At 60.4% G+C, this 26,812-nt stretch overlaps 2 protein-coding genes across 10 annotated transcripts in view; both read left to right on the forward strand.

The window, feature by feature from the left end:
* Positions 1-2,479, forward strand: part of TRPM2 (transient receptor potential cation channel subfamily M member 2) — a 60,835-nt gene extending 58,356 nt beyond the window's left edge. For all 9 annotated transcript variants that reach the window (XM_045540798.1, XM_045540796.1, XM_045540797.1 and 6 more), the window contains 2 exons: positions 1,158-1,274; positions 1,614-2,479. In XM_045540798.1, the coding sequence (XP_045396754.1) occupies positions 1,158-1,274; positions 1,614-1,739 (243 nt within the window). In that variant the 3' untranslated portion in view covers positions 1,740-2,479. The remainder of the gene's footprint in view (positions 1-1,157; positions 1,275-1,613) is intronic.
* A 12,005-nt stretch (positions 2,480-14,484) lies between these two features.
* Positions 14,485-16,438, forward strand: LRRC3 (leucine rich repeat containing 3). Its single transcript, XM_045558382.1, has one exon. It carries the CDS (start codon positions 14,485-14,487, stop codon positions 15,256-15,258), a length of 774 nt encoding a protein of 257 aa, XP_045414338.1. The 3' UTR covers positions 15,259-16,438.
* Positions 16,439-26,812: the final 10,374 nt, after the last annotated feature.

A 26,812-nucleotide genomic window follows, 5' to 3' on the forward strand; every position in this document is an offset into this window, starting at 1 on the left:
GGGCACAGCTGGGCCCGAGGGTGCCAGGAGCCAGCTCTCCCGCAGGCCCAAACTCCCGCGCTCTGAGGGGCCCCCGGGACAGGCCCTCGCGCCTTTGTCGGGCTTGTTTTCTTCACTGACTTTTCTTAATTACGAAAGCTGTGCACGTCTAAGTGCAAGGTGTGACCTAGAAAGTGATGCCCCCCCACGCCCCCGCACAGGGACCCCCAGCCGGGCTGCTCCGTTGCCTGGTTGGAAACCTCGCCCTTCCCCCCGGGGCCCCGCCCCAGCCTCCTCGTGCGAGGGACACAGACACGCTCTTGACAAACATGGGCCCTCGGCGCACTTTCCCGCAGCCGGGACGGTCCTGTGGGTCACAGTTGCACACTGACCTCAGGCTGTTGCTGGACCCCCTGGCATTTCGTCACCCGCATGGCCCAGGGGTTATCTGAACTGCACTCGGGGTGGGCAGCCAGGTGTCACCAGGCCTGTGGCCCGTCTCAGGTGGGCTCGAGTGCACCTGCCGGCAGCCTGACCTCCCCCCAGCGGCTTCCCAGGCTTGGCCGGCACGGCCCTCGGGGTGCCAGGCCGCCTCTGTGTTTACCGTCTCAAGCGTTTATTTCCCTGAGTTAAGGTCACCGAATGCTCTCCGTTCCAAAGCGAGCGATTCCGTGGCCTTCGGCACGTCCACGCTGCAGCACCGCCCACCCGTCCAGCCGCAGAGCCTCCCTCCCTGCACGCAGCACCCCCGCGACAGCCCCCGGCCCCTGGGTCTCATTCTGGGCGTTCATGGCATGGCCCCTATGGCAGGCGGCTCTGTGTCTGCCTGGTGCCACGAGCCCTGTCCCAGAGGCCCTCCGCCCCCCCTCGTGAACCCTGCCCAGGTCCGGGGTCGTGTCCGAGGGCCGCGGTGCCAGGCCAAGACTGCTGTGAGCCGGGAGTGGGACGAGGGCCGGGAGCCCTTGAGACTTGCGGTCAAGGCTGAAGCCCGTCGGGCAGCCACAGTTGGCGGGGCGGGGCAGGGCCAGGGCGGGCAGCTTGGGCAGCGGAAGCGTGTTCAGGCCTGGGACAGAGGCGGGGCCGGCCAGGCATGTCCGTCTGATGCGGGGGTGGGGGGTCCGTGGGCCCTTCGCTGGGCAGCCCTGGGTGGCAGCGGGCTTAGCCTGCTCTCCCTCCAGGTGTACAAAGGGTACATGGACGACCCGAGGAACACGGACAACGCCTGGATCGAGACGGTGGCCGTCAGCATCCACTTCCAGGACCAGAATGACGTGGAGCTAAAGCGGCTGAACTCTGTAGGGGCCCGGGCTCCGAGGAGGGGGCCGGACACGGGTGCTCTGGCCATGCCCGGGGCTCCCAGGGCCCCAGGGCCAGAGCGTGGGGGCTGCAGGGGGCAGAGCCTTGTCCAGAGGGTACCACCCGGGAGAGGCCAGAGGGCCCCAGCAGGTGGCTGGACAGGTGACCACGAGGGTCCTGTGCAGCCTTGGGACCCGGGACCTCTGGGGAGGCCGTTAGGGGGTGTCCAGGGTGAGGCTGCCGGGGCCTCCCTGCTGCTGTACAGCCTTTCCCAGGGACGTGGCCCCTGTTCTTAGACCATGTCTGCGTGTTCCTAAGCCAGAGCTTTGTCCTTCCAGAACCTGCACACCCGCGACCAGGACGTGTCCATCCGGTGGCAGGTGGTGGACAAGCGCATCCCCGTGTACGCGAACCACAAGACCCTCCTGCAGAAGGTGGCCACGCTGTTCGGGGCTCACTACTGACCGCGGCTTTGGGCCCCGCAGCACCAGCTGTGGTCGCCCTCGGGGACGCGGACTTCTCTCTCCTGTGCCCACATGGGACGTGGGCTGACACTGGGCGCCACATGGTGTGGCTTGGGTGGGCCTGGTGCCCCTCGTGGCCACCTCCAGTTGGCTGCCAGACAAGCTCTTGAACTGGACAGTGTCAAGGTGCCCCGAGGGGAGAGCTCAAGGCAGGGGACAAGCCACCCAAAGGTGAGGGGCCAGCGCTGCCAGCCTGGAGCCTGGTCTCAGCCGGGGCCCGTTCCCTCCTTGGTCACATCTGCCATGGTGCGTGGGACCCAGGCTGAGTTTCCTGGAGTCAGGGTCCCTGGTGGCCTCCTCGGGCCCATCCTGTGAGGACTTGGGGTGGGCGACCTGCCATGCCCCCCAGATGGCCTCCGCGTGCCGATGTGACCTAACTCGACCTTTGACTGGCCTGGACTAGGCTGGGGACAGGCTGCGGAGGCACAGGGGACCCAGCTCTCCCTCTGGCCCTCCTGGGAGCCATGTGCCAGCCATGCCCAGGTAGGAGGAGGGGCCGGCAGGGGGCTGGGGATGCCAGGGACCACCTGATTTGGTGTCACGACTCACGGAAGGATAAGCTATCGGGAGCCATCAAGACGGGACGCCGTGAAAAGCCAAGACGTCAAATCTCTGTCCCAGGCCGCCTGGCTGCCCCGTCTCCGCTCTCCACAAATAAAGTTACTGACGTGCAGTGGTCAGGGCGCTGCGTCTGGGCGGCTGAGCTCCCCCCGACCCACGGGCAAGCTTCCTGCGGCCGTGGGCGCCTGCCCCACTGTCTCCCGTGGGCACCCGCAGGCACTCGGGCCCACACTCAGCTTTCTGCTGTGACCCGGCGGCTCCCTCTCCATCTCCCCAAACCCAGGCCCCAGCCGGGACTCGGGCACCACGCACCCTCCCCCTTGGCATCCCCTGCTTGGTGGCACTGACACGCCCCTGCAGGAGCGGCCACGGAGCCCAAGTACTGCTTGGTCACAGAGCAAGGCCCTGGGTGACGTCCACCCTCCCTGAGCAGGCCTCTGCACCTGAACTAAGCTGGCCACCTCCCTGTCCCCAGCCCCCTCGCCCAGCAATGCCGACCCCTGCTCCCTGCGCAGAAGCTCTCCCTCCGTCGGCTTTCGGGGACAGTCACGCCGGGAGCTGGTGTGGGGCTCTGGGCAGCTGCTGGGTGGCCCTGGACCCGTCCCGTCACCAGCACCTTAGCCCAGGGGGCTCCGAAGCAGCGAGTTTGAAACCACCAGTGCAGCCACCGGACTGGGCTCACGTCACCATCCTCCATCCACACCCCCCACGTGTTCCCAGTCACGCGTGTCCGTCCACATGCTGGCGGCAAAGTCTGCTGGTTTGTCCGTGACTCAGCCAAGCCTGTGCCCGGCGCTGGCCTGCTCTTGCTCCCGGCTGCAGCTCCGGCTGAACTTCCCTGTCAAGAGCAGGTGTTGTCCCCCTGTCTACAGGTTCCAGAAACATCTGTGCTGACAGCGGCACCCAGGGAAGGGGTGGCAGCTGTGCCCGGGGGTCAGACCAGGTCCCACCAAGGGGACATCCACTCTGCTCCCTTAAAACACATGACATGAACGTCCCCATCCTCACTGATTTTAAGTGCACGGTTCTCCCCCACGGCTCTGCACACCCCAGGGCTGCCGCCTGGCCGGTGGGCAGCGGGTGGGGCTGTTCCAGCAGTAGCGCCCAAGGGGGCCCAGCTGAGCCCGTCTGTGGGCGCGTGCTCGGGCCCAGCCACACGCCAGCAGTAGCCCATGTCAGGGGGGTTTTGCCCCTTTGTAGACGCGGGACCTGGAGCCCAGAGAGGGTGGTGCCTTGCTCAGCCCCTCGGCGGTCACTGGCGAGGCCAGGACTGGACCCGCCGTCCGTGGCTGCACCAGGCTGTGCCACAGAAGCCAGCTGGCGTCAGAACCCGATGGGGGGGCGTGAAGCGGATCACTGGCCACTTATGTTTTGAGACAGGCAGGCATGACGCCTTCTGATCACTCATTCATTCATTCATTTGTGCCTGGCTGCTGAGCACCGTCTGTGCCCTGGGGCCCTGGCTTGAGGGGCACAATTCTGGGTGAGACCCCGTCCTGCCCGAGGGCCTCGAGGTCCGGAAGTGAGATGAGAAGGACGCTCAGGGTAGCAGACGTGCTGAGCTGTGGCTGGGGTCAGGTGGCAGAGGAGTGAGCGTTCTGTGGGGGAATTGGGGGTGTCTTGGAGGAGGTGGCACGAGAGCTGAGACTCCCAGGGCAGAGGGAACAGTAACCGGGAGCCCAGCAGGGGCACAGACGTGGGCAAGGTGGCCTCTTCCAGGCTGGTGGCACCAGGGACATGAGAGAGCTGTCAGGGGTGGTCTCGGGCCACTTTCCCCCAGGGAAGGACTCAGAGAGCAGGCTCCGGCTGGGGCTGGTGGGAGGGTGGATGCAGACGAGATGGCCGGAGCACTGGGCGCTATCGGGCCACGAAGATGAGGGCCACGCCGGCTGTGGTGGAGGTAGAAGGCTCCTCAGGGGGCTGCCGTGGGACGTCCTGCGTCCTTACCGTGGGGCTTTTCCTTCTGTGACAGAGGAGCACACTGCTACGTTAGAGCCACTGTCATTCTGGATGCCAACCGATGTTACCCTCAAGGTGGCTAAACGTGCAGCCAACCGGTTCTGACTGAGTCTCAGACAGCCTGGGACCAGCGAGTGTTTGAGGAAACCAGTAACTGCCAAAAAGGCGTCACAGTGTCAAGGAAGCGGCGCAAGCAGGACCTCTAGGAAAGGGGAATAAACGTCATACGTGCCGGAGGAGACACAGCCGTCCCCAACCAAACAGGAAATACAAAAATGAAAAAACGTGAACATCCAAAAAAAGTTACAAAGTGGCGGGTGAGTATCGAGTGTGAGAGGCCGGAGGACGGACCTGCGCCTGGCAGAGCCGCCGGGTCTCCCCTCGGGCGCTGGCTTTCCCCGCGCCGTCCCCTATTGACGTCGGAGAGACCCCACCGCTCTGTGCGCACAGAGAAAGATAAAGAGGGAAAACGAGAGAGAAACCCGACACTCGGGACAAATCCAGACGTCCCTCCAAGAGCTGCGGAGAACAGGACTGACGGGAGGAGACAGCGACACGGGGGCCTCGAGCACCCCAGGAGCAGCTGGTGTCCCCGTGCCCAGAGCGGCAGCTGCCACAGGACAGACTCCGTGAATGGAACGCTCACAGGAACTGCAGAAGGAACACATCCCGTCTGATGAAGCTCAATGAAAACAAAATCCGGCCGGGCGCGGTGGCTCACACCTGTAGTCCCAGCACTCTGGGAGGCCGAGGCAGGAGGATCATTTGAGCTCAGGAGTTCAAGACCAGCCTGAGCAAGAGCGAGACCCCGTCTCTACTAAAAATAGAAAGAAATTATCTGGACAACTAAAAATATATAGAAAAAATTAGCTGGGCATGGTGGCGCATGCTTGTGGTCCCAGCTACTCGGGAGGCTGAGGCAGGAGGATCGCTTGAGCCCACGAGTTTGAGGTTGCTGTGAGCTAGGCTGACGCCACGGCACTCACTCTAGCCCGGGCAACAGAGCAAGACTCAAAAAAAAAAAAAAAACAAAACACATGTGTTCATAACATTTTAGGCCCATGAGAAAAAAGAGAATCTTAAAAACCAACATGATTAAAAAAAAAAAAAAAAGGCAAACCAAAAAGCTGGCTCCAGGCTTCCCGCCGCAATGACAGAGACACGAGAACAGTGACAACTCTTGACATCCACCCGCTCAGCAAATTTCAAGTACACGACACGGTTGTTAGCAGCACGTCGGCCAAAGGCACTTAAGTTTCAGGTACCGGATTTTGTTGCTACATTGTGCCCTGACAGTTGTAAGACTTGGCCACACGTGTGGGCGAGGTGTTTGCTGCCCGCAGAGTTCTCACCGCACAAAGAGGAAAGAAAGAAGAGAAAGTGCTGACTGGGGGGGGGTCACTGGACGCTGCGTGGCCGTTTGCGGTGCTCACGTGCATCAGCACACGCCGTGCACTTGAATACAGACGGTTCCTGTTTGTGATTATACCTCAGTGAAGTCGGAAAATATTCTTAAAAATCCAACAGCAGCCTAGAACTAAAATCCCAGATGGCTTCACCCGGCGGGGGCAGAGCGGGGCTGTGGGGCAGCTGGAGTGGGGCGAGGGTCTCGTCTGGCTCGGGAAGAAGCAGCAGCCGCGGACCAGGCGTGAGCCCTGGGAGGAAAACACAGCCTTAGAAACGCGGAAGCAAAACTTTAGGGTCCCACTGGCAGGACGGAAATAGAGGAAGAACTTTGACCACGAGAGGAATTAAACGGAACAACGAAAAAATCAATGATAGAAAAATATCAATAAAGAATAATTAATATGAAATAAAAAAGTAGAGAAGAGTCTAAACGTATCAGTAATCACAGTGCATTTAAGTGCAGATTCTCATATTGGGGTTAAAAAAATAACACAACAAATTTCTGCTATTTTGCATATACAAAGACTCACCCAAAACAAAGTGACATTTAATGCCCCAAAACGGAGTCTGTGCCGGGCGGGAGCCTCAAGGAGCAGCGCGGAGACTCGTCTCAGACAGCAGAGCTCAGGGCCACACGCTCGTCCCTTTAGGGACCAAGAGGACGTTTCACTGGAGAAGGCACGAGCCCCCTGAGAAGGTGTCATCAGGACTCTTGCCCAACACCAGAGCTTCTAAACATACAAGGCAAAACCGGCAGGAATTTGGGGAGGAACTGGCGAATTCACAGTGACGGTCGAGATCTCAGGTTCCTCTCAGAAATCAGGACCCAGGAAGCAAAAGGCCACAGGGCCGGGTTTGAGTGACAGTGCACAGGCCCGGGCCGTTCTGTGGGTGTGCACGTGTGTGCGGATGTCTACATACACGTGTGTATCTTTATATAGCATCACGTTACACCTGTGAGTCAAGTATAATGTATGTGGACACACATCCACAGTCATGCATATTGCACATGTGAAGGACATACGAGCAGCACTCGATAGCGTGTCCGCACGACTCTGAACCCACCCAGCACAGCCACCGGCCACAGGGAGGGGCGGGGGAGGCACGGCACGTCCAGACACACACGGATGTTCAGGGAAACCAAGTAGGCACCGCGCCAGAGAGCAGATCCTGCGGGTTTCCTAGGGCACCTCCACGCTGTTGGCCACGGCCCCAGGACAGTGACGCTGGGACCGGGGACGTGTGCGGGGAGAGGACGGAGGTGCACATGGAGGGTCAGTTGCACGCATTTTATCGGCAGACGTTTCGCTAGACAGTGAGCGGCGTACCCCGGCCAGCTCGGGGAGGACACAGCTGCCCAGCCTCTGGGCTCTCTGTGCCCGGGGGCTGCCGTCCTCGCCCGCCAGGGCAGCCTCGTGTACGGGCAGCGTCACTGCTGTTCCCCGGCAGGGAGATCACGGCCACGCAGGCCTCTACCGGGAGAGCAGACGCTGCCCCAGCGCGGGTCACAGGGACGGGGACAGCAGGCGAGGACGCTGAGCCGGGCACCGTCCTCCCTCACACCGCCCGGCCCGCAGTGGGGAGAACTGGGCGTGAAAGACGATTTGTGGCCGGGCGCAGTGGCTCACGCCTGTAATCCTAGCACTCTGGGAGGCCGAGGCGGGAGGATCGCTTGAGGTCAGGAGTTCGAGACCAGCCTGAGCAAGAGCGAGACCCCGTCTCTACTAAAAAGTAGAAAGAAATGATCTGGACAACTGAAAATATATAGAAAAAATTAGCCGGGCATGGTGGCGCATGCCTGTAGTCCCAGCTACTCGGGAGGCTGAGGCAGGAGGATGGCTTGAGCCCAGGAGTTTGAGGTTGCTGTGAGCTAGGCTGACTCCATGGCACCCTAACCCGGGCAACAGAGTGAGACTCTGTCTCAAAAAAAAAAAAAAAAAAAAAAGAAGATTTGCGGAGCGGGTTTTCAGAGGAACATTTATAACCTTAAATGCACTTGTTTGAAAGTAAAAGTATGGAAATAGATGGTGTAAGTTTATGACTCGAGGCTCAAAAAATAGCTACAAAATGAATCCAGAGGCGAAGGCTAGGACAACATCAGAATTTAATGAAATAGGAAGAAATAAAGAATTGGCATGATAAATATATTCAAAAAGCAGTTCTTGGAAAATGTCAACAAAATAGACCAAACTTGGACAACATGGAACAGGAAGAAGCCTGAGAGGCCTGGGGTGGGGGTGGGGGGAGGGCTGAACTCGAGGTTCCCTGGGCGGCTGGGCCGCGGATCCTGAAAACTGGGGGGGCGGCCGCTGGGGGGCTCTGCGGAAGGACAGGCCGGCTGCACAGGCCCCGCTCGGAGGCCCTGGGGGTGTCAACAGGAAAGAACCCAAACTCTGTAGAATAATTTAAAGAGGTTTATTCTGAGCTGAATATGTGTGTCCGTGGCCCCGAGAGCCACGCCCAAGAAGTCTTGAGCAGGTGGACTCGCCGTGGCTGGGTCACAGTTTGGTTTTGTGCATTTAGGGAGACAGGGGTTACACGTAAAGTCATAAATCAATACGTGGAAGGTACACACTGGCCTGAAAATGTGGGCCGTCTCAAAGGGAGGGAGCTCACAGGTTATAGGTGGTTTAAAGAGTCTTTGATTTGCACTTGTTTAAAGAAATGAACTTTGTCTAAAGGCTTGCAATGTTTTCAGTTAGATAAGGAAGTCTGCTCGTGGAGACGAGCCGCCAGACACACACTGGGCTCGCGTGGTCGGCTAAGCACGCTGAGGGCCGTGGGTGCGCTTTAACCTTTGCCCTGCACGGCCTAGGCCTGTTAATGATTTCGCCTCTTATCATTGCAAAGAGTGACTCCACACGGGAGGCATGACCAGGCGTGTCTGACCTCCCTGCTCCTCATGGCCGGCAACTCAGTTTTTCTGGGGCACCCTTGGCCAGGACGGGATCCACTCAGCTGGCTGGTGGAGGGGGTTAGATTTTATTTCAGTTCACAGAGGGAACCATCGTCCGGCCTGCTTTCTGGTTTTCCAGTCCCGGTTTTCAAAATTAGGCAGAGAAATCCAGGAATCCAGGGAGATCCAGGAATTCAGGGAGCAGCTGCCCAAAGCCGCCGGGGACCAATCTGCTGAGAGGTGGCGGCCGCTGTGGAGCTCTCCGGAGAGCGCGGCTGCCCTGGCGGCTGGCCCTCATTGTGTGCCCCCTCTCAGCCCGCAGGCCTGGGATCTGTGTGAGCGTCCCCAGGCTGGGTGAGGGGCAGGGGCCGGTCGTGGGACCATGTGGAGGCGGGTGGCAGAGGGCCCGGAGGACAGCAGGGCAGCCAGCACACTCCCGGATGGCCCCTGTGGCCCTGGCTTCCCCGGGGACGTCTTAGTCATTTCCCTGATTTCATCTGGCCTTGTGGATGCTGCCAGCCCAGCTGCGCCACGCTGGTCCCCAGAGAGCCCGACAGACTCATACCTCACGGCCACACAGCCTTCCTGGCGGGGACCCATTAGCCAGCCGGAGCCGCTGCGTTTTATCCAGACCATGCAGCTTGGGTGCCGGGAGGATAAGTGAGGAAGATGATTAGCCCTGAGCCAGAGACAGCCAGAAGGGAGGCCACAGCGGTCAGACCGCGGGGCCAGGGGGCATGAGGTGGCTTCTGGCGTTTCTGGGAGCGCAGGGTGAGTCCCCGAGTGGGTGGCGAGCCAGGCCTTCCCTGGGAGACCCCGCAGCATCCTGAGAGGGCAGGCCCGCGAGCAGAGCCAAGGGGATCCAAAATCAACGCTCACCAAGCGACTTCACACGAGTGTGCGACACAACTGACGCACACGCTGTTAACCCCTGTAACCCAAAATCGTCTGTGACTCGCAAACATGCTGCCCGTCACTGTTTTTTTACCGAGGCGTAACCGGCACTTGGTCACGTGCACAGAACTTGCGTGTAAGCAGCGACGATGTTACACTTAGGTTAGCCAGCTCCCGGACCATGCAGAGAACACTCCCAACCCCACGGCCGGCCCCCACCTCCCTGTGCACGAGTCCCGCCTGCTCTAGAACTTCCTAAAATGGGACTCTCAGCCCGTGCTCTGAGAGTCTGGCCTCTGTCACTGCGTAATGTTGGTGACTTCATCCACGTCTGCCTTGTAGTATTAGGTGGTAACTGCATCAATTTGTTTAATGTAAATATTGAAAATATTCCCTAATGTTTGGGCTGGGCTTTGGCATCTCTTCAATGTTTAACATATCAGCTTCCCAGCTCGTATTATTTTAATCTTTTTAAAAGATAATTGAATGTTTAAAGCAAAAGTAATGATACCGTGTTGTGGGGTTTACTACACACGTATGAGTACAAGGTGTGACAGTGACAGCGTGAGGTCAGGACGGAGGTCGTGTCCCGCCACAGGGTGCTCCTGCCACACCTGCCGTACCGTGCTGGGGGAAAGGAATGAAGGGCCAGATGGGAAGAAAGGGAAGAAATTGCAAGAGGACATACTCGAGCCCGAGCGGAGCAATCACCACTTCCAGCGTGAGTGGTCAAAGCCAGGAAGTCACCGTCAGTCACATGACCTCAACTGCCAGCCTGAATCAGGCTCACCAGTCCCCACTAACGTTCTGGGTTCCAGGATCAGGCAGTGCACTTAGCTGTCATTTCTCCTCAGTCTCTTCCAATCTGTAACAGTCACTCAGCCTTGTCTCGCTCTCACGCTCTTTTTGCTTTGGTAAGCACTGCCCAGCCGCTTTGGAAGCTTCCAGTTCGGGGTGTCCGTGTGCACCAACGAGGTGAGGGACGCTTGCGGGAATGGCACAGAGAGGACGTGTCCTTCCCAGTGTCCCATGTCATGGGTACACAATGTCCATCAGTCTAATCACACATGGTCCTAACCCCGTCACACAGACGGTGGTTTCTCCGCTGAAAAGCCATCCGCTTTCCCTTGGGAGCTGATACACACATTGAGGGCGACTTTGACACCGTGGAATCCCGGAGGGAGGGAACTGCTTTAGGTAGTTTTAACGCACTAGGTTGAAAGTGAAAGGATGGAAGAGGATGTTGACGCTGACCTCGTCAACAGAAAGCTGGAGTGGCTATGTTCACGTCAGGTACCGCAGACATCAAGTCACAGCATCTCGGGGAAAAGAGGGTCATTTGCTGATGATAAACGAGTCAGTTAGCCAAGAGCGCCTGGTAATCTGGATGCAGGGTCTCAACATGCAGGACGCAAAAACTGATAGAGCTGTGGGCACAGACAGCCCACAGCTGCAGCCAGAGATTGCAACACTCCCTCTCAATAAGTAATAGAGCAAGTAGACACAGTCTGTAATAACACAGTAGACAAATAACACGATCGGCCACCTTGACCTCACTGGACATTTATAGCACACTCCTCTGAGAGACAGAACACACATTCAAGTTCACATGCAGCAATCATCAACCCTATTCTGGGCCAGAAAATGACTATCGATAAATTTTAAAGGATCTAAAACATGTAGAATATGTCATCTGACAACAATGGATTTAGATTAATAACTAAAACCAGAAAAACCTCTGGAAAAATCTCCAAATATCTTCAAATGAAATAACATACTTCTGAACTTAGGAGTCGAAAAAGAAATCAAAAGGGAAATTACAAATTATTTTAAACTTAATGAAAACGAAATTACATGTCAAAATTTCTGGGATGCAGTTAAAGCTGGACTTAGAAATTAAAGTACTAAGACGCCTGTACTAACAAGAAAAAGGTTGCAGATCAGTGGCCCCAGCTTCCACTTTAAGAAACCAAAAGAGAGAAAGTGAAACCCAATCTAAGCAAAAGAAAGAATAGAGATCAGAGTGGAACTCATCAATTAAAAAAAAGTGAAACAATGAAACCAAAAACTGTTTCTTTCAGAAAGTCAATAAAATTAATAACGTTCTAACCTGACTTACTAGTGAAAGAAAAGAAAAAGACATTACCAATATCAGGAATGAGAGACGCGATATCACTTCGTGCTCTATAGACATTAAAAGGATAATGAGGGAATATTATGAACTTTATGCTGATAAATTCAACAACTTGAATGAAATGGGTATTTTCTTGAATGATACAAACTATCAACATTCAGTAAAAAACATAATCTCAGCAGTTGAACATTGATTAAATAATTCACCACTTATAAAAATGATAATACATCATGACCAAGTGGGATTTAGCCCAAGAACACAGGCTGATTTAACACTTGAAAGTTAATCAATATAAGCTACCATGTTAACAGGCAAAAAAAAAAAAAAAAAAAAGAAGAGATTCTCAATAGATGTGGAGAAAACAAAATCCAACTTATATTCCTGATAAAAACTCCTGGCAAACTGGAGAAAGGACAGCCTTTCAATGAACAGCTCTAAAAAACTGATTATCCAAATACACAGAAGTAAACTGAGTCATACCTCACACCACATGCCCAAATTACTCAAAATGGATAATGGACCCAAATGTAAACCTGTGACTTTGGGTTAGGCAAAGATTTCTTACATTTAACACCAAAAACACAATCCATCAAAGAAAAAACTCAAAAAATTGGACTTCCTCAAAATTAAAAACTTCTGCTCTTTGAAAAACTGTTAAGAGAATGAAAAGACAACTCACAGACTCAGAGAAAATATTTACAAATCACATATCTGATAAAGGAAGCATATCTAGCATACACAAAGAACTCTCAAAACTCAATAGTAAGAAAACAACCCAGTTAAAAGTGGGTAAAAGCTTTTGACAGAACACTGCCTTCCGGAAGATGACAAGTAAACAGACAAAAGATGCACAACATAATTAGCCACCAGGAAAACGCAAATCACAACTACAATTCCATCTAACACTACCACTTAGAGAACGTGTAAAATTAAAAAGACGGACCACACCAAGTGTTGGTGAGGATACAGAGCGTACGCTATTGGTGGGAATGTAAAATGGTACAGTCACTTTGTCAGTTTCTTAACAGCTTAACTACAGCCACCATATGGTCCAGCCACTCCACTCTAGGGAAATAGAAGCAGTTGTCCAGAGACTTGTGCACATGTTCACATCAGCTTTATTTCTAGGAGCCCCAAACCGGAAACAACCCAAACGCGGATAATCAGGTAAATGATGTACAGACTGTGGCGTTTCTGTGCAGTCAGCACTACGCAGCACTAAAAGGAATGCCTACTGGTAAACCCATCAGCACGGGTGAGCCCCAATATATTAACTAATTATGCTGAAAGAAGTAGACCAGAAGGTACATACTGTATAATCCCATTCATTTATATAAAACAGGAAATGCACGCTAATCTGTAGTGGCAGAAAGCAGATGGGTGCTTGCCTGGTGAGGGGAGGGAGGGCAGGGAGGACAAGAGGGAAACTTGGGGGCATGTACTGTCCTGACTGCCGCGATGGTTTCACAGGTGTATGCAAATGTGCAAACGTGTCCAATTTAAATATGTGGTTCATTGTCTATCAATTAATCCACATAAGGCTACTTTAAAGGACCCTGAAGAGGCTCGAGTTCAGCTCAAATGCCCCCACCTGGCATTCCCTGCCCTCCTCAGGATGCCCACACGCACCGACTTCCGACAGGGCTGCCGGGCGTGGCCGTGGGCGGGAAGGGGCCCCGGGAACCCAGGGACCCAGATGGGCGGCCCCGCCCCGCCCGCAGCTCCGCCCACAGCCCCGCCCCGCCCACGACCCCGCCCGCCGCTCGCACGGCCCTGTGGCGTGCCACACGCCTGCCCCGCCCCCTCGGGCCCCGCCCATTCTCGCCCTCAGGCCCCGCCCCGCTCCAGGGCCCGCCCAGGGCCTCGCCCCAGCCTTCCCGCAGACCCCGCTCAGGTCTCCCCACACGCCCCGCCCCTGGCCCCGCCCCTCAGCATCAGGCCCCGCCCCGCGGCCCTCCCGCCCCGCCCCGCGGCCGCACAGGCTGAGCGCGGCCTCCCAGCGAGCGGGCGCGGGCGCGGCGCGGACGGCGGGGTCGCGGGGGCGCGGGCAGCCGCGCGGCGAGTCGCCGGGGCGCACGGGCTCCGAGAGGCCGAGAGCAGCGCGCAGAGCAGCGTCGGCCGCGCAGGTACAGCCCCTCCCGCCCCGGAGCGCGGACCCTACCCCTGGCCCCCACCCCCGAGTGCGGTCCCGGTCCCGGTCCGGGTCCGAGTCCGAGCCCCGCCGGCCCCGCGCGCGGCCCCGCCACTCCACGCCCAGCGCGGCCGCGCGCACGGGGCTGGGTCTCCCGTTCTCCTCGCGGCTCACACAGCCGGGCTGAAAGGCGGGCCGGTGCGCGGCTGTCCTTTTAGGGACCGGAGCAGAGCTTGATCTGTCGTGATGGCCAAGGGTTGGGGAGCAGACGGGCACAGTGGCCCCCGGCGCCGCGCCCACGCGACCCAGCGCCCAGGGTCTCCAGCCCTGAGGAGCTGGGGGGTCCCGGCCGCCCAGCCCTGGCCCAGCCCCTGCAAGGGGTCCTCTGGCCGCTTAGCGCCTGTCCTCCGCCAGCGGGCAGCTGTCCTCATCGTGAGATGCTCCTGTGGCCGCAGGGGCGTCTCCAGAAATAGGTTCCAGGGCAGGTGTGTTGAGGAGGTGTGAAGCGCCCCAGGCCCTTCCGTGTGCATGCGAGGCCCCCAGGGTCGCAGCGTGCGGGTGCTAGCCGGGCGCGCCCGATGGACAATGCTGACCCCTCCTGCCCTGTCCACTCTCTTCCTGCTCCCTTTCAGAGCCCAGGGCAGAGACAGCTTCTCCGGGACAGAGGGAAGGGGAGTGCCCTCTGTGCCCAGGCTGCGTCGGGATGGCCACGGTGGGCAAGCAGAGCCCCTCGCCCCTGCTGGTCTCCGCCCGAGGGTCTTGCCTCTTCCTCCTCTTCTGCCTGCGCTTGGGCGCCTCCTGCCCGCAGCCCTGCCGGTGTCCCGACCACGCTGGGGCTGTGGCTGTCCTCTGCAGCGCTAGGGGCCTCCAGGAGGTCCCCAAGGATGTCCCCACAGAGGCTGTGCTCCTGAAACTGGACGCCAACAAAATCTCCCACGTCCCCAACGGAGCCTTCCAGCACCTGACCCAGCTGAGAGAGCTGGACCTGTCGCAGAACCTCATTGAGACCATCGGGCCCGCTGCCTTCTCGGGCCTGGCCGGGGCTCTGCGGCTGCTGGACCTGTCCCACAATCGCATCCGGAGGATCCCGAAGGACGCCCTGGGCAAGCTCAGTGCCAAGATACGCCTGTCCCACAACCCTCTGCACTGCGAGTGCGCCCTGCAGGAGGCCCTGTGGGAGCTGAAGCTGGACCCCGACTCGGTGGACGAGATCGCCTGCCACACGGCCGTGCAGGAGGAGTTCGTGGGGAAGCCTCTGGTCCAAGCGCTGGACTCGGGCGTCAGCTTCTGCAGCGTCCACCACAAGACCACCGACGTGGCCATGCTGGTCACCATGTTCGGCTGGTTCGCCATGGTCATTGCCTACGTGGTGTACTACGTGCGCCACAACCAGGAGGATGCCAGGCGGCACCTGGAGTACCTCAAGTCCCTGCCCAGTGCCCCCGTCCCCAAGGACCCCATCAGCCCGGTACCCTAGCGCCTGCTCCAGGCAGACCCCGGCCCCGTGGCCGCCGTGGCTGTGGGAGCAGGTGGAGTCTGACTGAGGCTTCCGCTCCCCCTCTAGGCGGGTGGTCGTGGCCACTTTGTACAGCGCTTTCACGTGTTGCGTTTCCTCACGGCAGCGTCCTCAAGCCAGGTAGCTTCACCACGGGACCCTGGGCAGACAAGGAGACGGAAGCTTAGAGAAATGGACTGACTTGCCCACAACAGCACAGTCAGGAAAGGAGCCCACTGGGACTGCAGCCCTGTGGGCCCATCGTGACAATCCGTGTTCCTTCCGCGGTGCGGCCTGCCCCACGTGGAGCCCGTGGGACTCAGATGCAGTGAGAGAGGAGGGTGTGCGCTCCCCGAGTGAGAGCCCACGCGGAGGCTTGGACGCGGATTCACCTGCCAAAGGCGCCAGGGCCCTGCCGGGGCACTGGCTTCCTTTGTTTACCCTGTACTTCCCGAGAGCATCTGAACACAAGCCCTTTTCCCGGAGCAAAGCCACAGAGAGCAGGTTTTCTAGAGAGCTAGGTGGAATGTACGGCTCAAACTGATAGCTCAACATCTCTTCTATTCTCAGATCGTTGGTTTAGAGTAATCCTCGCGCCAAAATTTCAGTCTAGCGTGAGGGAGAAAAACCTGGAAGGAAACCTGGGAAAGGTCCAGCGTAGACCCCCGAGGGGCAGTGTCGGCAGCCAGACGGACGTGGTCCCACCCACTTCCTGCCTCCCCTGCTGATCCTGTCTCAGAAGGCCATCCCCTGGGGTCGCCACTGTGCCTTGCTTTTCTACTCTCTGATACCTAAAGCGGCTCCTTTTCTAAGGATGGGAGGACTGATGTTCGACGTTTCAAGGCCAACCAACGGGATGCTTCCTCTGCTCCAGCACCAGAAACTCTCTTTTCACCTTTGCTGCCACGAATCTCAGAGAAAATTTAGTGCTCGACTTTCTTACCCGTATTACTTCGCACTCTGGGTGGACATCACCTCCACCCGTATGATTCTGATTTCTAATTTCATTTCTTACTGCCTTTTTGTATGAGTGTTTATTTTTAAATTTCTTTCAATATATTTTGGGGGGGCAAATAAGTGATAAGGGTAAATTGTTTATGCACTTAAAATGTAAGATACAGATGCTTCATTGAGCAGATGCTTAAAAATGATTACAAATCAAGGGTGATCTGTGTTTGGAAAGTGTCATGTGTCTTGAAGCCAGAACGTGAGCTTGTGCCTGGGGCACACGTGCCCCGTCCTCGTGGCCTGCTGTGTCCTGACAGCTCAGCCACACGCTGGTTCATAGATGTAGCACACGGGGTCTGACCTGTCAGCTGTGCTGCCGCAGAGACTGGAAAAGCTCATCAGAACAAAGTCCTCATTTTTCAGTCATGGTGCATTAAAAGGAAACAGCCAACAGATTCCAAATACCGTCCCACACCGCCCCGCACCTCTGTCCACGGGAGGTGGCATGTGCGGGCAACTGTCCAGGGCCAGCACGAGCAGCGTGCGTTGAGCGGCATGTGTGGTGTAGAGCGTTTGGTGGGCATCGCTCTGCCCACCGTCCAGACGAGGAGCCGGCCTGGGTGACGCGGCACTTGCAGGACACTGACCCACACAGAAACTGGCGGGAATGATTGCACTTCCAGTGAGAACTAGAGCCAAGTGGCACCCCAGGGTGCGGGGGTGCTGGCATGGCGCCAGTGTGGCCCACGTGGCACAGATGGGATCAGCACGTGGGGGGCGTCCAGGTCCAATGTCCAGAGGAAACAGGAGCGGACAGAGCGGATGCCCTGGGCTGGGGGGTTTCTGCAAAGAGCCCCGAAAGCTCACGCTAAGGATGTGTGGGTGGGGGCCAGGCGCGTCACTGGCTCTCTGTGGGGCACAAAGGGACACAGACTCCTTTGATAAGTGCAGGAGATTGCTGCCTGGCGCGTTTGCCTGGCAGACGTGAACTTAGGTCCGGGGCAGAGTGTGGACCAAGGCCGGGCATGGAGGGCAGGGTTCTGCCCCTGCCCCTGTGTTCTGGGGGTGCCACCAGGCTCACCTGGCACTTTGGGGGCCCCTCCCCTGCTGCCAGGGACTTTTCATTTGCTCCTTCCCCAGAGTCAGCCCAGAGCCTGGCTCCCACCCTAACAGGGCTCTTCAGGTGGGGCCCGGGCAGTGTGGGGGGCTCCTTCCCCTGCCCGCCGGACTCCCGCTCGGCTCCTGCTGCCAGAAGGGCGGGGAGGACCCAGATGCCGCCAGAAGGCTCCTCTCCCTCTCCCCAGCCAGGGCCCTAAGCCGCCACCTTCCTGGCCTTCCTGGGTTCCCCCAGGACCCAGGGGAAACTGCCTCCCCTCTAAGGAGGACCACAGAGCCCTCAACACTCCGGGACCCCGAAGCTCCTTCCTGCCCATTGGTGCCCCCTCTCTGGTGTCTGGAATCCTCAGGGATAGCCTCCTGGGTGCATCTGTCCCCTCCCTGCCCCGAACTCTCCCCCGAGACTTGCTGAGGAGGGCAGTGGGGCCCCCCTGCCTGGGCCCAGCCCCGCCCTTCCTCGCAGCCCACACGGGAGCAGGGACGCCCTGGACACGCCGCCCCCCCCCCCCACCCCGTGGATCCTCGGGCTGACTCAGCCCCTGCTCCCCACCCTGCACTGCCTGACAGGGGCTTCTAGATCTTCAGCGGCCATTGGGACAGCCCCGCCCCAGCTTGGCGTGCAGCCCGGTGACAAGCACGAGACAAAGGGGATGTTTCAGTGGAGGTCCCAACCTCATGGGACGTGGGTGACCCTAGGCTCGTTGTCATTCAGGTAAGGGGCCCTCATAGGAGCTTCAGGAGCATGGAGGGTCAGCGCACGACCAGGCCTGACCCCATCTGCAAAGGCCCTTTGCCATGGAGGGCCGCAAGTCACAGGTCTGGGACGAGGGCGGGGTGCCCCGTGAGGAGGGGGAGGCTGCGGATGGACCCTGGGGCAGCCCCCACCCAGGGCCTGTGGCTGGATCCCCCCCACTTCCCAAGAGTGGAGATAGGGAGGGGTCATGTTTCTGGGGAGGCTTCAGGCAATTTCAAGGCCAGAGGGAGGTGAGGGGCGGTGAGAGGCTCCTGGTACCCTCTGGGCCACTGGGCAGCCATCTCCCCCACCCTATGGCCGGCCCCAGGCTCAGCTTCCTGCTGCGCAAGTTCTGCAGCCTCACCTCTGGGTGCTCCACAAGCATCAGGGGACCCACAGCCCCAACCCAACCCTAACCACAACCCCACACTCAACCCCAGTGCCAAACATAACCCTGACCCCAACCGCAACACCAGGACTGTCCGGATGTCCAGGGGCTGTCCCTGGGCTGGGAGACCATGGAGGGCAGGGAGGACAAGGAGGCTCCCAGCTCTCTCCCTGGGGGAGCACCAGGGGCCTCCCTGCAGGTCCCTGAGCCGGCTGGCAGCGGGAGGGGCACAGGCTGGAGGCTGCCAGGGCCGTTGTGTGGAGGGGCTGGGGAGCGGTGTGCTGGCAGCGTGGGGGGTGAAGTGGCTCCTCTCAGGGAAGGGCCCTGGTGGCGGGAATCTGGGCCTAAGGTACCGCCAGCCTCCTCTGCAGGGGCGTGGGCAGGAGGGAAGCGAGGACCTGCTCCTGCCACAGAGCCGGAGCCCACAGTGGGCCTGGGGAGGGCGGGTGACAGTTCTCACTGGACGTGAGAGTGGGCATGAGCCCGGGTGTGTTTTCCTTCCCTGAAGGCGCCAGGAGGCTCCGGCTCCGCCCAGGTCACCGGGCGGGAGATGGGACGGGTCTGGGCTGAAGGCAGGGAGGGCCTGGCCGGCGCCGGCCTCTCGGGTCCAGCTCCACGTCTGGCTCCCTTCACCCTGGGGGCTGGGAAACGTGTGGTGCGCGTGGGGCCGGCCACCTTGGACAGCTCCCGGCAGTCCGCCAGGGGCTGGGGCCCCCACAGCCCGGGGAAGGAAGTGCGGGGAGGCCGCCCTGGGCGTGCAGAGCAGGCGGCATCACCGGGAGCTGAGATGCAGGTGGCTCCGCTGCACCCTGAGCGCGGTGGGCCGGGGCCTGGGCACTGCCGGCCCACCCTCGTGGTGGGCGTGGGGGCTGGCACGGCCGCATCTGGCTCACGTCCTGTTCGCGGGACTGTGGGCTCAGCACCCTGTTCCCTGCTCCTGCGCTAGTTCTCGTGTGATCTCTGCCCCAGCCAGGCGCCTTGGCACGAGACTTGGTTCTGAACCCAGTTACCGGGGGAGTGAGGCAGCTGTGCCACTGGCCCAGACTGTGACAGAGGCGGAATATTCCAGACTCGTGGCAGCTCCCCAGCCGGTGTCTGGTGTTGTCTCTCCTGGGAGCTCTGTCTAAAGTCCGATCCTGTTGTCCTCTCGGCCATTCTGTGAACACCGAATAAATCTTTCGCTCCGCTCAGCAGGTGCGATTCTGTTGTCTGCAGCTCTGCAGCTCGTCCCAAACCTCGAACCCGCCCCGTCCCTGCAGACCTCACGGCGCGGCGCGGCAGACGGCCCTGCGAGTCCACAGCCGCTGCAGCCCCCGAGAGCTGCAGGGACCCATCCTGAGCAACCCCACAGGGGCGCAGAGCCGGCTTGTACTGGCTCCAGCCGGCTCATGACAACTGTTAAATTTTTAGGAATTTTTGAGCCAGTTGACACCATGATGGTAGCTTGAAGTTGACCATGGCGGGAGTCTTCACACCGAATGCTGCCAACTGGGACTCCCACCCTCCTGCCCCCGGAGGCCATTGGTGTTCACCCGCGCACCACTGCGGGGGGCTCTCCGTGTGGCCGCCTCCCCGTCCCAGGCGAGGGTCTCCTGAGACCAGTGCTGTGCAGGCTCTTGGTCGGTCGCAGAGTCTGCGCCCACATGGGGGGGCGAGGGGGGACGCATTCTCCGTGTGACTCGCTGCCCGGACGGAATCTCCTCCTCCAGGGCTGCGGCTCACTAGACCCACCTCCCTCCGTGCCTGGTGCCCCCACAACCCGGCCCCACCCCCAGGCCCCCGCACCCCCTCCCCCTCCCCCTCCCCTGCTGTTCTCCTGACCCCCGCTGCCCTTGGCTGCCCGGCCCGGCCCCCTGTGCCCTCGGGAAGGCCTGGGTGCTCCCACCTGCCGGCCCCGCCCGCTCCTGGGGCGGGGGAGGGGAGAGCTCACCTCCACCCGCAGCGACTCCCACCTGCCGCGGAGCTCCTGTGGCGTCGCCAGGCCCTGCCGTCCCCGAGCGGACAGAGTGCCGTGGACAGCCTGGCCGGCCTCTCGGGAAGGGCCTTGCTCCCCTCTTGCCGGCCCAGGGGGCCTCTCTGCGTGGCGGGGGGGCAGCTTTATCCCAGCAGAACGCGTGGTTCAGTCTTACCTGCTTCTGGAAAATTCACAGCACTTGTCTCATGGGGGTGATACTCCGTTGCACAGGGACACCAGTTTGTTTACTGGTGACCTTTCACCAACGTCTGCATCGTAACGTTGATGGCAGAAGGTTCTGCACGTTCCGAGGAGGAGGAGGGGCTGCTGGGCCCACTGCACCCACCCCAGTGTCCAGCTCTGTGCAGCCGCGTCCCGTCCCCGACACGGGACGCAGATAGCTTCGGGCAAATCCTGGACCGCACAAAATCTCATCTGTAAATGTATCAACAGGAGCCTTTAACATACAGGGACTCTTATATATACGTGTGAAATATAAACACCAAACCAAACCACCGTGGCACCTGAAACTCCGCCCGGTGGCTCCTCAGCATCATCCGTTTGGTGCCCCGTCCCCCGCGTGTCCCACCACGTTGCAGCTCACTGGTTCGAATCGCACCATCCCTGGGGCTCAGATGACACAATCGGTCGCTGTGTCTCTCAAACCCCCTACGTCACGGGCTCCCCGAGGGCTGTCGGCCCCCCTTGCCACGTTCTGTTGAAGAAACCCGCAGTTGCTCCTGGTTTCTGCCCCTGCGGGGGAGGGCCAGGCGGGGGTAGGGTCCTCTGGAAGCGGGACAGGCAGGGACCGATGGCCCCTGAGCCCCCAGCGGGCACCGGCCCTGCCAGCACCTTGGGTTTAGCCCCGTGAGACCCATGTCTGGCTTCTGACCTCAGAATTCTGAACTAATAAGCGTGTGTTGTTTAGGCCACCAAGTGTGTGACAGTTTGTTACAGCAGCCAAAGGACACTGACACGTCTCCCCCTGTGCGAGCCACAGTGGTCAGAGCAGGCGGCCCCCGCGCTCCGGGTGTCCTCAACACCGTCACTGAGTCTCCGTTCTCGGGGCCCGGTGACCTGGGGGCTCACATCGCCTCTGAGGCCTCTCTCCCTTTCCTGCGGGATGGGAGTGTCCCCCCGAGAGGACCCTCGGGAGGGCGGCCTGGGCAGGCAGGGGCCGAGGTGCAGGGGCCTGCGGTGCCACTGGCCTCTGGGACCCTCACTCGCACTCAGGTATGTGCCAGGCACATGCGCACACACACGTGTCCACTGTCACTGCACACACGCCAGGCGCATGTCACCCCACTCGTACCTGCTGGGGAGGCTCTAAGTGGGCGAGACTTGGACCCCGCTGCACCAGGAGTGGGAATCACAGCAGTGACCCATGGGGGCTGGGGCGGGGCTGCCCACCCGAGGGTCGGCGTGGCGGTGCCGCGTGGCCAGCCTTGCTCCCGAGGGCACCTGTCCACTGTGGTGACGACGGCCTGGTGCAGTCGCCTGTTTCTACCTTCACATGAGACGCCTGAGACTCCGAGGTCCAGGGGGAGCAGGCAGCTCAGAGGGGGCCGGCCTGGGGCAGGGCTGGGCGGGGTCCCGGCTCCGAGGCCAGGCCCGGGGAGCCTCGCTCTGAGCCTGGGCCCTGGAGGCTGTCGCAACAAAGAGCCGCGTCCCCGTTTGAGCGCCAGACGGAGGAACGGCCTGTGCGTGTGGCAGAGCAGGGCTCTGCGTCTGTGACCATGGCAACAACACTGCCCGGAGGGAGCAGGCGCCAGGCACCCAGGACACCATCAGAAGTGCCACGTGTGGCTTTGGGTCCAGCTGCAGGTCAGCAGGGCCGGCCGGCTGCTCCCCGGGGCTCGTGCGGAGGGCGGCAGCACGGCCCACCCAGGCGGGCCTTCCCGAGGGGCCGGCTGCTCCGGGACAGGAGGGGCGTTGGAGGGAGGCCACACACACAGGGCAGGGGAACAGCCCGGGGCCAGACGGACAGTGGCCACGGGGTCCACACGCAGCCCGGTCAGGACGCTGATTCCAGGGACAATGTTGGCAGCCAGCCCTTGTGGAGGGGACTGAGCCTGGGGTGGTTAGGTCACTTCCCAGTGAGCAGGGAAGAACCCAGCTGGGGTCGGGACTGGAGGAGGCAGAGGGGTTGGCTACCCAGGAGCCTCACAGCCACAGCGTCAAAGGACAAGCCAGGAAGGTCCCCAAGGGGGAAGAGCTGCTGTTAGTGACGTGTGACTGTACATTCACCCGAGCTGTGCTGTGGCGGGCGCTGACTGAGACACCCTGCTGGCAGTCCTAACGCTGCGCCAGGCCACTGGGACTCCGAGCGCCCAGCCTGGCCCAGGCCTGCCCCTCCCCCTTCGCCCGCCTCCCCCACCACCACATACACCTGCAGCCTTTCAGGTCAGCGACAGCCCCCGTAGGCCTCTGTGCAGAGTCACCGGGCTCGGGACTTGCCCCGGGTCCTCGGGTTCAGGGCTCTGGGCGCTGCGTGGGCCCGGGCGTGGGCTCCCAGCACAGCTGCCGGCACTGCCCCACCAGGCCCTGCAGGGAGCCCGTCCTCGCGGGAGCAGCTGGCGTGCTGGGCACCGGCCAGGGTGGCAGGATGGGGGCTGCATGGGGCGCGGGTGCTGCCAGCAGGCGGCTCTGCCTCGGTCAGCTGGACTCAGTCCCCGCAGGCTCCGGCAGTGGTGGGTGGGCTTCGCTGTAGCCACTGGCAGGGCTGACGGGATCAAAGGCTGGGGACGGAGCCTCCAATCTCCACACCTGCTGGGGCCTGTGCACCTTCACCGAGGAGTCACTGATTCACAGCCTGTCACTCTGGGAGTAGCGGCAACTGGGACGAGGACTGAGGTTTTCTGAGCGAGCCATTTACCTTCTATCACCAGAGAGATGTTCTGCTCTGTCTCAAGGCACAGCAGCCCCAGGGACAAGGACCGGGGAGGGGACACTCTTATTGCCAAGCGTGGCCCCGGGGATGCAGCAGGACTCTGTTGCTGGTGTCACATTCGCTCGATGGCCATGGCATCACTTCCTGAGGTTATGTGTATTTCCAACGCCTGGGCTCTGCTGAGGGCTGTCTGTGGTGCCCTGTGCCGCCATCGGGGGCTGTGCAGCGTTGGGGGCTGTGCCAGTGTTGGGGGCTGTGCAGTGTTGGGGGCTGTGTGGTGTGGGGGGCTGTGTGGTGTGGGGGGGCTGTGACGGCGTCGGGGGCTGTGCGGTGTCAGGGGCTGTGCGGTGTCGGGGGCTGTGTGGTGTGGGGGGGCTGTGACGGCGTTGGGGGCTGTGCGGTGTGGGGGGCTGTGCGGTGTGGGGGGGCTGTGCGGCGTCGGGGGCTGTGCGGTGTGGGGGGCTGTGCGGTGTGGGGGGGCTGTGCGGCGTCGGGGGCTGTGCGGCGTCGGGGGCTGTGCGGTGTCGGGGGCTGTGCGGTGTGGGGGGGCTGTGCGGTGTCGGGGGCTGTGCGGCGTCGGGGGCTGTGCGGCGTCGGGGGCTGTGCGGTGTGGGGGGGCTGTGCGGTGTCGGGGGCTGTGCGGTGTCGGGGGCTGTGCGGCGTCAGGGGCTGTGCGGCGTGGGGGGCTGTGTGGTGTGGGGGGGCTGTGCGGCGTCGGGGGCTGTGCGGCGTCGGGGGCTGTGCGGTGTGGGGGGGCTGTGCGGCGTCGGGGGCTGTGCGGTGTCGGGGGCTGTGCCGGCGTCGGGGGCTGTGCGGTGTCGGGGGCTGTGCGGTGTCGGGGGCTGTGCCGGCGTCGGCGGCTGTGCGGTGTCGGGGGCTGTGCCAGTGTCGGGAGCTGTGCGGCGTCGGGGGCTGTGACGGTGTCGGGGGCTGTGCGGCGTCGGGGGCTGTGCGGCGTCGGGGGCTGTGCGGTGTCGGGGGCTGTGCGGTGTGGGGGGGCTGTGCGGCGTCGGGGGCTGTGCGGCGTCGGGGGCTGTGCGGTGTGGGGGGGCTGTGCGGTGTGGGGGGGCTGTGCGGTGTCGGGGGCTGTGCGGTGTGGGGGGGCTGTGCGGTGTCGGGGGCTGTGCGGCGTCGGGGGCTGTGACGGCGTCGGGGGCTGTGCCGGTGTCGGGGGCTGTGCGGTGTCGGGGGCTGTGTGGTGTGGGGGGCTGTGCGGTGTCGGGGGCTGTGCCGGTGTCGGGGGCTGTGCGGTGTGGGGGGCTGTACGGTGTCGGGGGCTGTGTGGTGTGGGGGGCTGTGACGGTGTCGGGGGCTGTGTGGTGTGGGGGGGCTGTGCGGTGTGGGGGGGCTGTGCGGTGTCGGGGACTGTGCGGTGTGGGGGGGGCTGTGCGGTGTGGGGGGGCTGTGCGGTGTCGGGGGCTGTGCGGTGTCGGGGGCTGTGACGGTGTCGGGGGCTGTGCGGTGTCGGGGGCTGTGCGGTGTGGGGGGCTGTGCGGTGTCGGGGACTGTGCGGTGTGGGGGGGCTGTGCCGGTGTCGGGGGCTGTGACGGTGTCGGGGGCTGTGCGGTGTGGGGGGGCTGTGCGGTGTGGGGGGGCTGTGCCGGTGTCGGGGGCTGTGACGGTGTCGGGGGCTGTGCGGTGTGGGGGGGCTGTGCGGTGTGGGGGGGGCTGTGCGGTGTCGGGGGCTGTGCCGGTGTTGGGGGCTGTGCGGTGTGGGGGGGCTGTGCCGGCGTCGGGGGCTGTGCGGTGTCGGGGGCTGTGCGGTGGGGGGGGCTGTGCGGTGTGAGGGGGCTGTGTGGTGTGGGGGGGCTGTGCGGTGTCGGGGGCTGTGCGGTGTTGGGGGCACGTCCGCATGGCTGGAGCACTGACCCCAGGAGCGAATGAAGGCCTGGACATGCCAGGAGCGCCACCGATTTGTGCTGGTTTTTCAACTTTACTTAATTTGTAATGCCGTGAGGCTGTGTGTTTCACAAATATAGCCACTAAGTGCCCTCCTTTTCCACTTATTTCCATGGTTTTTACCTTTAAAAAGTTTTTCCCCCAAAGAGAAAATTCTACTCTAGAATCTTATTTCCAACCTTGGTAACGTTAATGTTTCCAAGAATTATGCCATCGCAGGCTGATTTGTTGGTGAGCCTTTCACTAGAATTTATACCCGGAGGCCACGTGCTCCTTGTTTTTTACAAAGTGGCTTCACCTGTTAACCCTCCCAGCGGCCCCTGCGAACCGCGCATGCGCTGAAAAGGGCCGCATCGGATTTCGACTGGAATCGCATAAAAGCTGCGTGTTAACGCGGGAAGTTCCGACACCGTTCGGATACCAGTCAAGACCCGCTTAAGTCCTGCAGCTGACTTTGTGGCGTCCCAGAGTTGACTTCTGGGGAGCCAGGTGGCTTTGACTGGGTGCCTTCCCCACACGAGGACTGGTGAGCTCTGCAGACGGCACCGCGCAGCAGCACGGACGGCAAACACCGAACACCGCGGTGCCGATGAAGGGGACACGGGACAGCAGGTACCGAATGACACTTGCCCAGGACAGAAATCAGGCGGGTGGGCTTGGGAAGCGACTCGAATGGGGCACAAGGGAGTTTTCTGGGGGATGAAAGTGCTCCTCACCCTGCGGGAGGGACAGCTGTGGGGTGTGCGCAGTTGGCAAGCTCACTCGGCTCACTGAAGGACCTGTGCATTTCATTGTATATAAAGTAAATCAAAATTAAGTTAAATAAGCAAAGATAAGGGCCCCCCATTAAAAATAATACTTTAAAATCACAAAATAATTGGCAGGCCTTGCTGAGATGCCCTTGCTCTCATTCCCAGTTTGGTAGGACCACGGCACAGGTGTAACAGATTTAGCCAAGGGCTCTCCTGATACCAGACCATCTCTCCATTAACGGAGCAACTCTCGCTGGGCATCGATAGACTGCCCTGTGTCCCCCAGAGTGATGTGTTGAACCCTGAAAACCCACCGTGAGGGCAATGCCATCCGCCAGCCGGTAAGAGGCCTCCCCAGGAACCACATCAAGATCTGGGAGAAATGAGTGTCTGCTGCGGAAGCCCCAGGTGGTGTTCGGTTGTGACAGCTGGGCTGTTTCACGCAGCAATTGTTGTTGACAGATCCAATTTGCTCCTGGGTGGGGCGAGGTGCCCCATCAACACAAGGAAGACACAGGTGCACCTGGAACACGTGTTGTGTCTGTGCATGTGTGTACATGTATGTTTATGCACACACGCGTTTGTGTGTACATGTGTATGTGTACATGCATGTGTGCACATGTTGCACATATGAATCTGTGTATGTGTGCATTTGTATATGTATACACACGTGTGCATGTGTTTGTGTATACATGTGTGCATATGTGCATGTTTGTGTATGCATGCATGTGCACGTGTACTCATGCATGTGTGTGCATGTGTTTGTGTGTGTACTCATGCATGTGTTTGTGTGCACATGTATTCATGCATGTGTTTGTGTGTGCACATGTACTCATGCATGTGTGTGCACGTGTTT

This window comes from Lemur catta, chromosome 1 (genome assembly GCF_020740605.2).
Source record: "Lemur catta isolate mLemCat1 chromosome 1, mLemCat1.pri, whole genome shotgun sequence".
NCBI lineage: Eukaryota > Metazoa > Chordata > Mammalia > Primates > Lemuridae > Lemur > Lemur catta.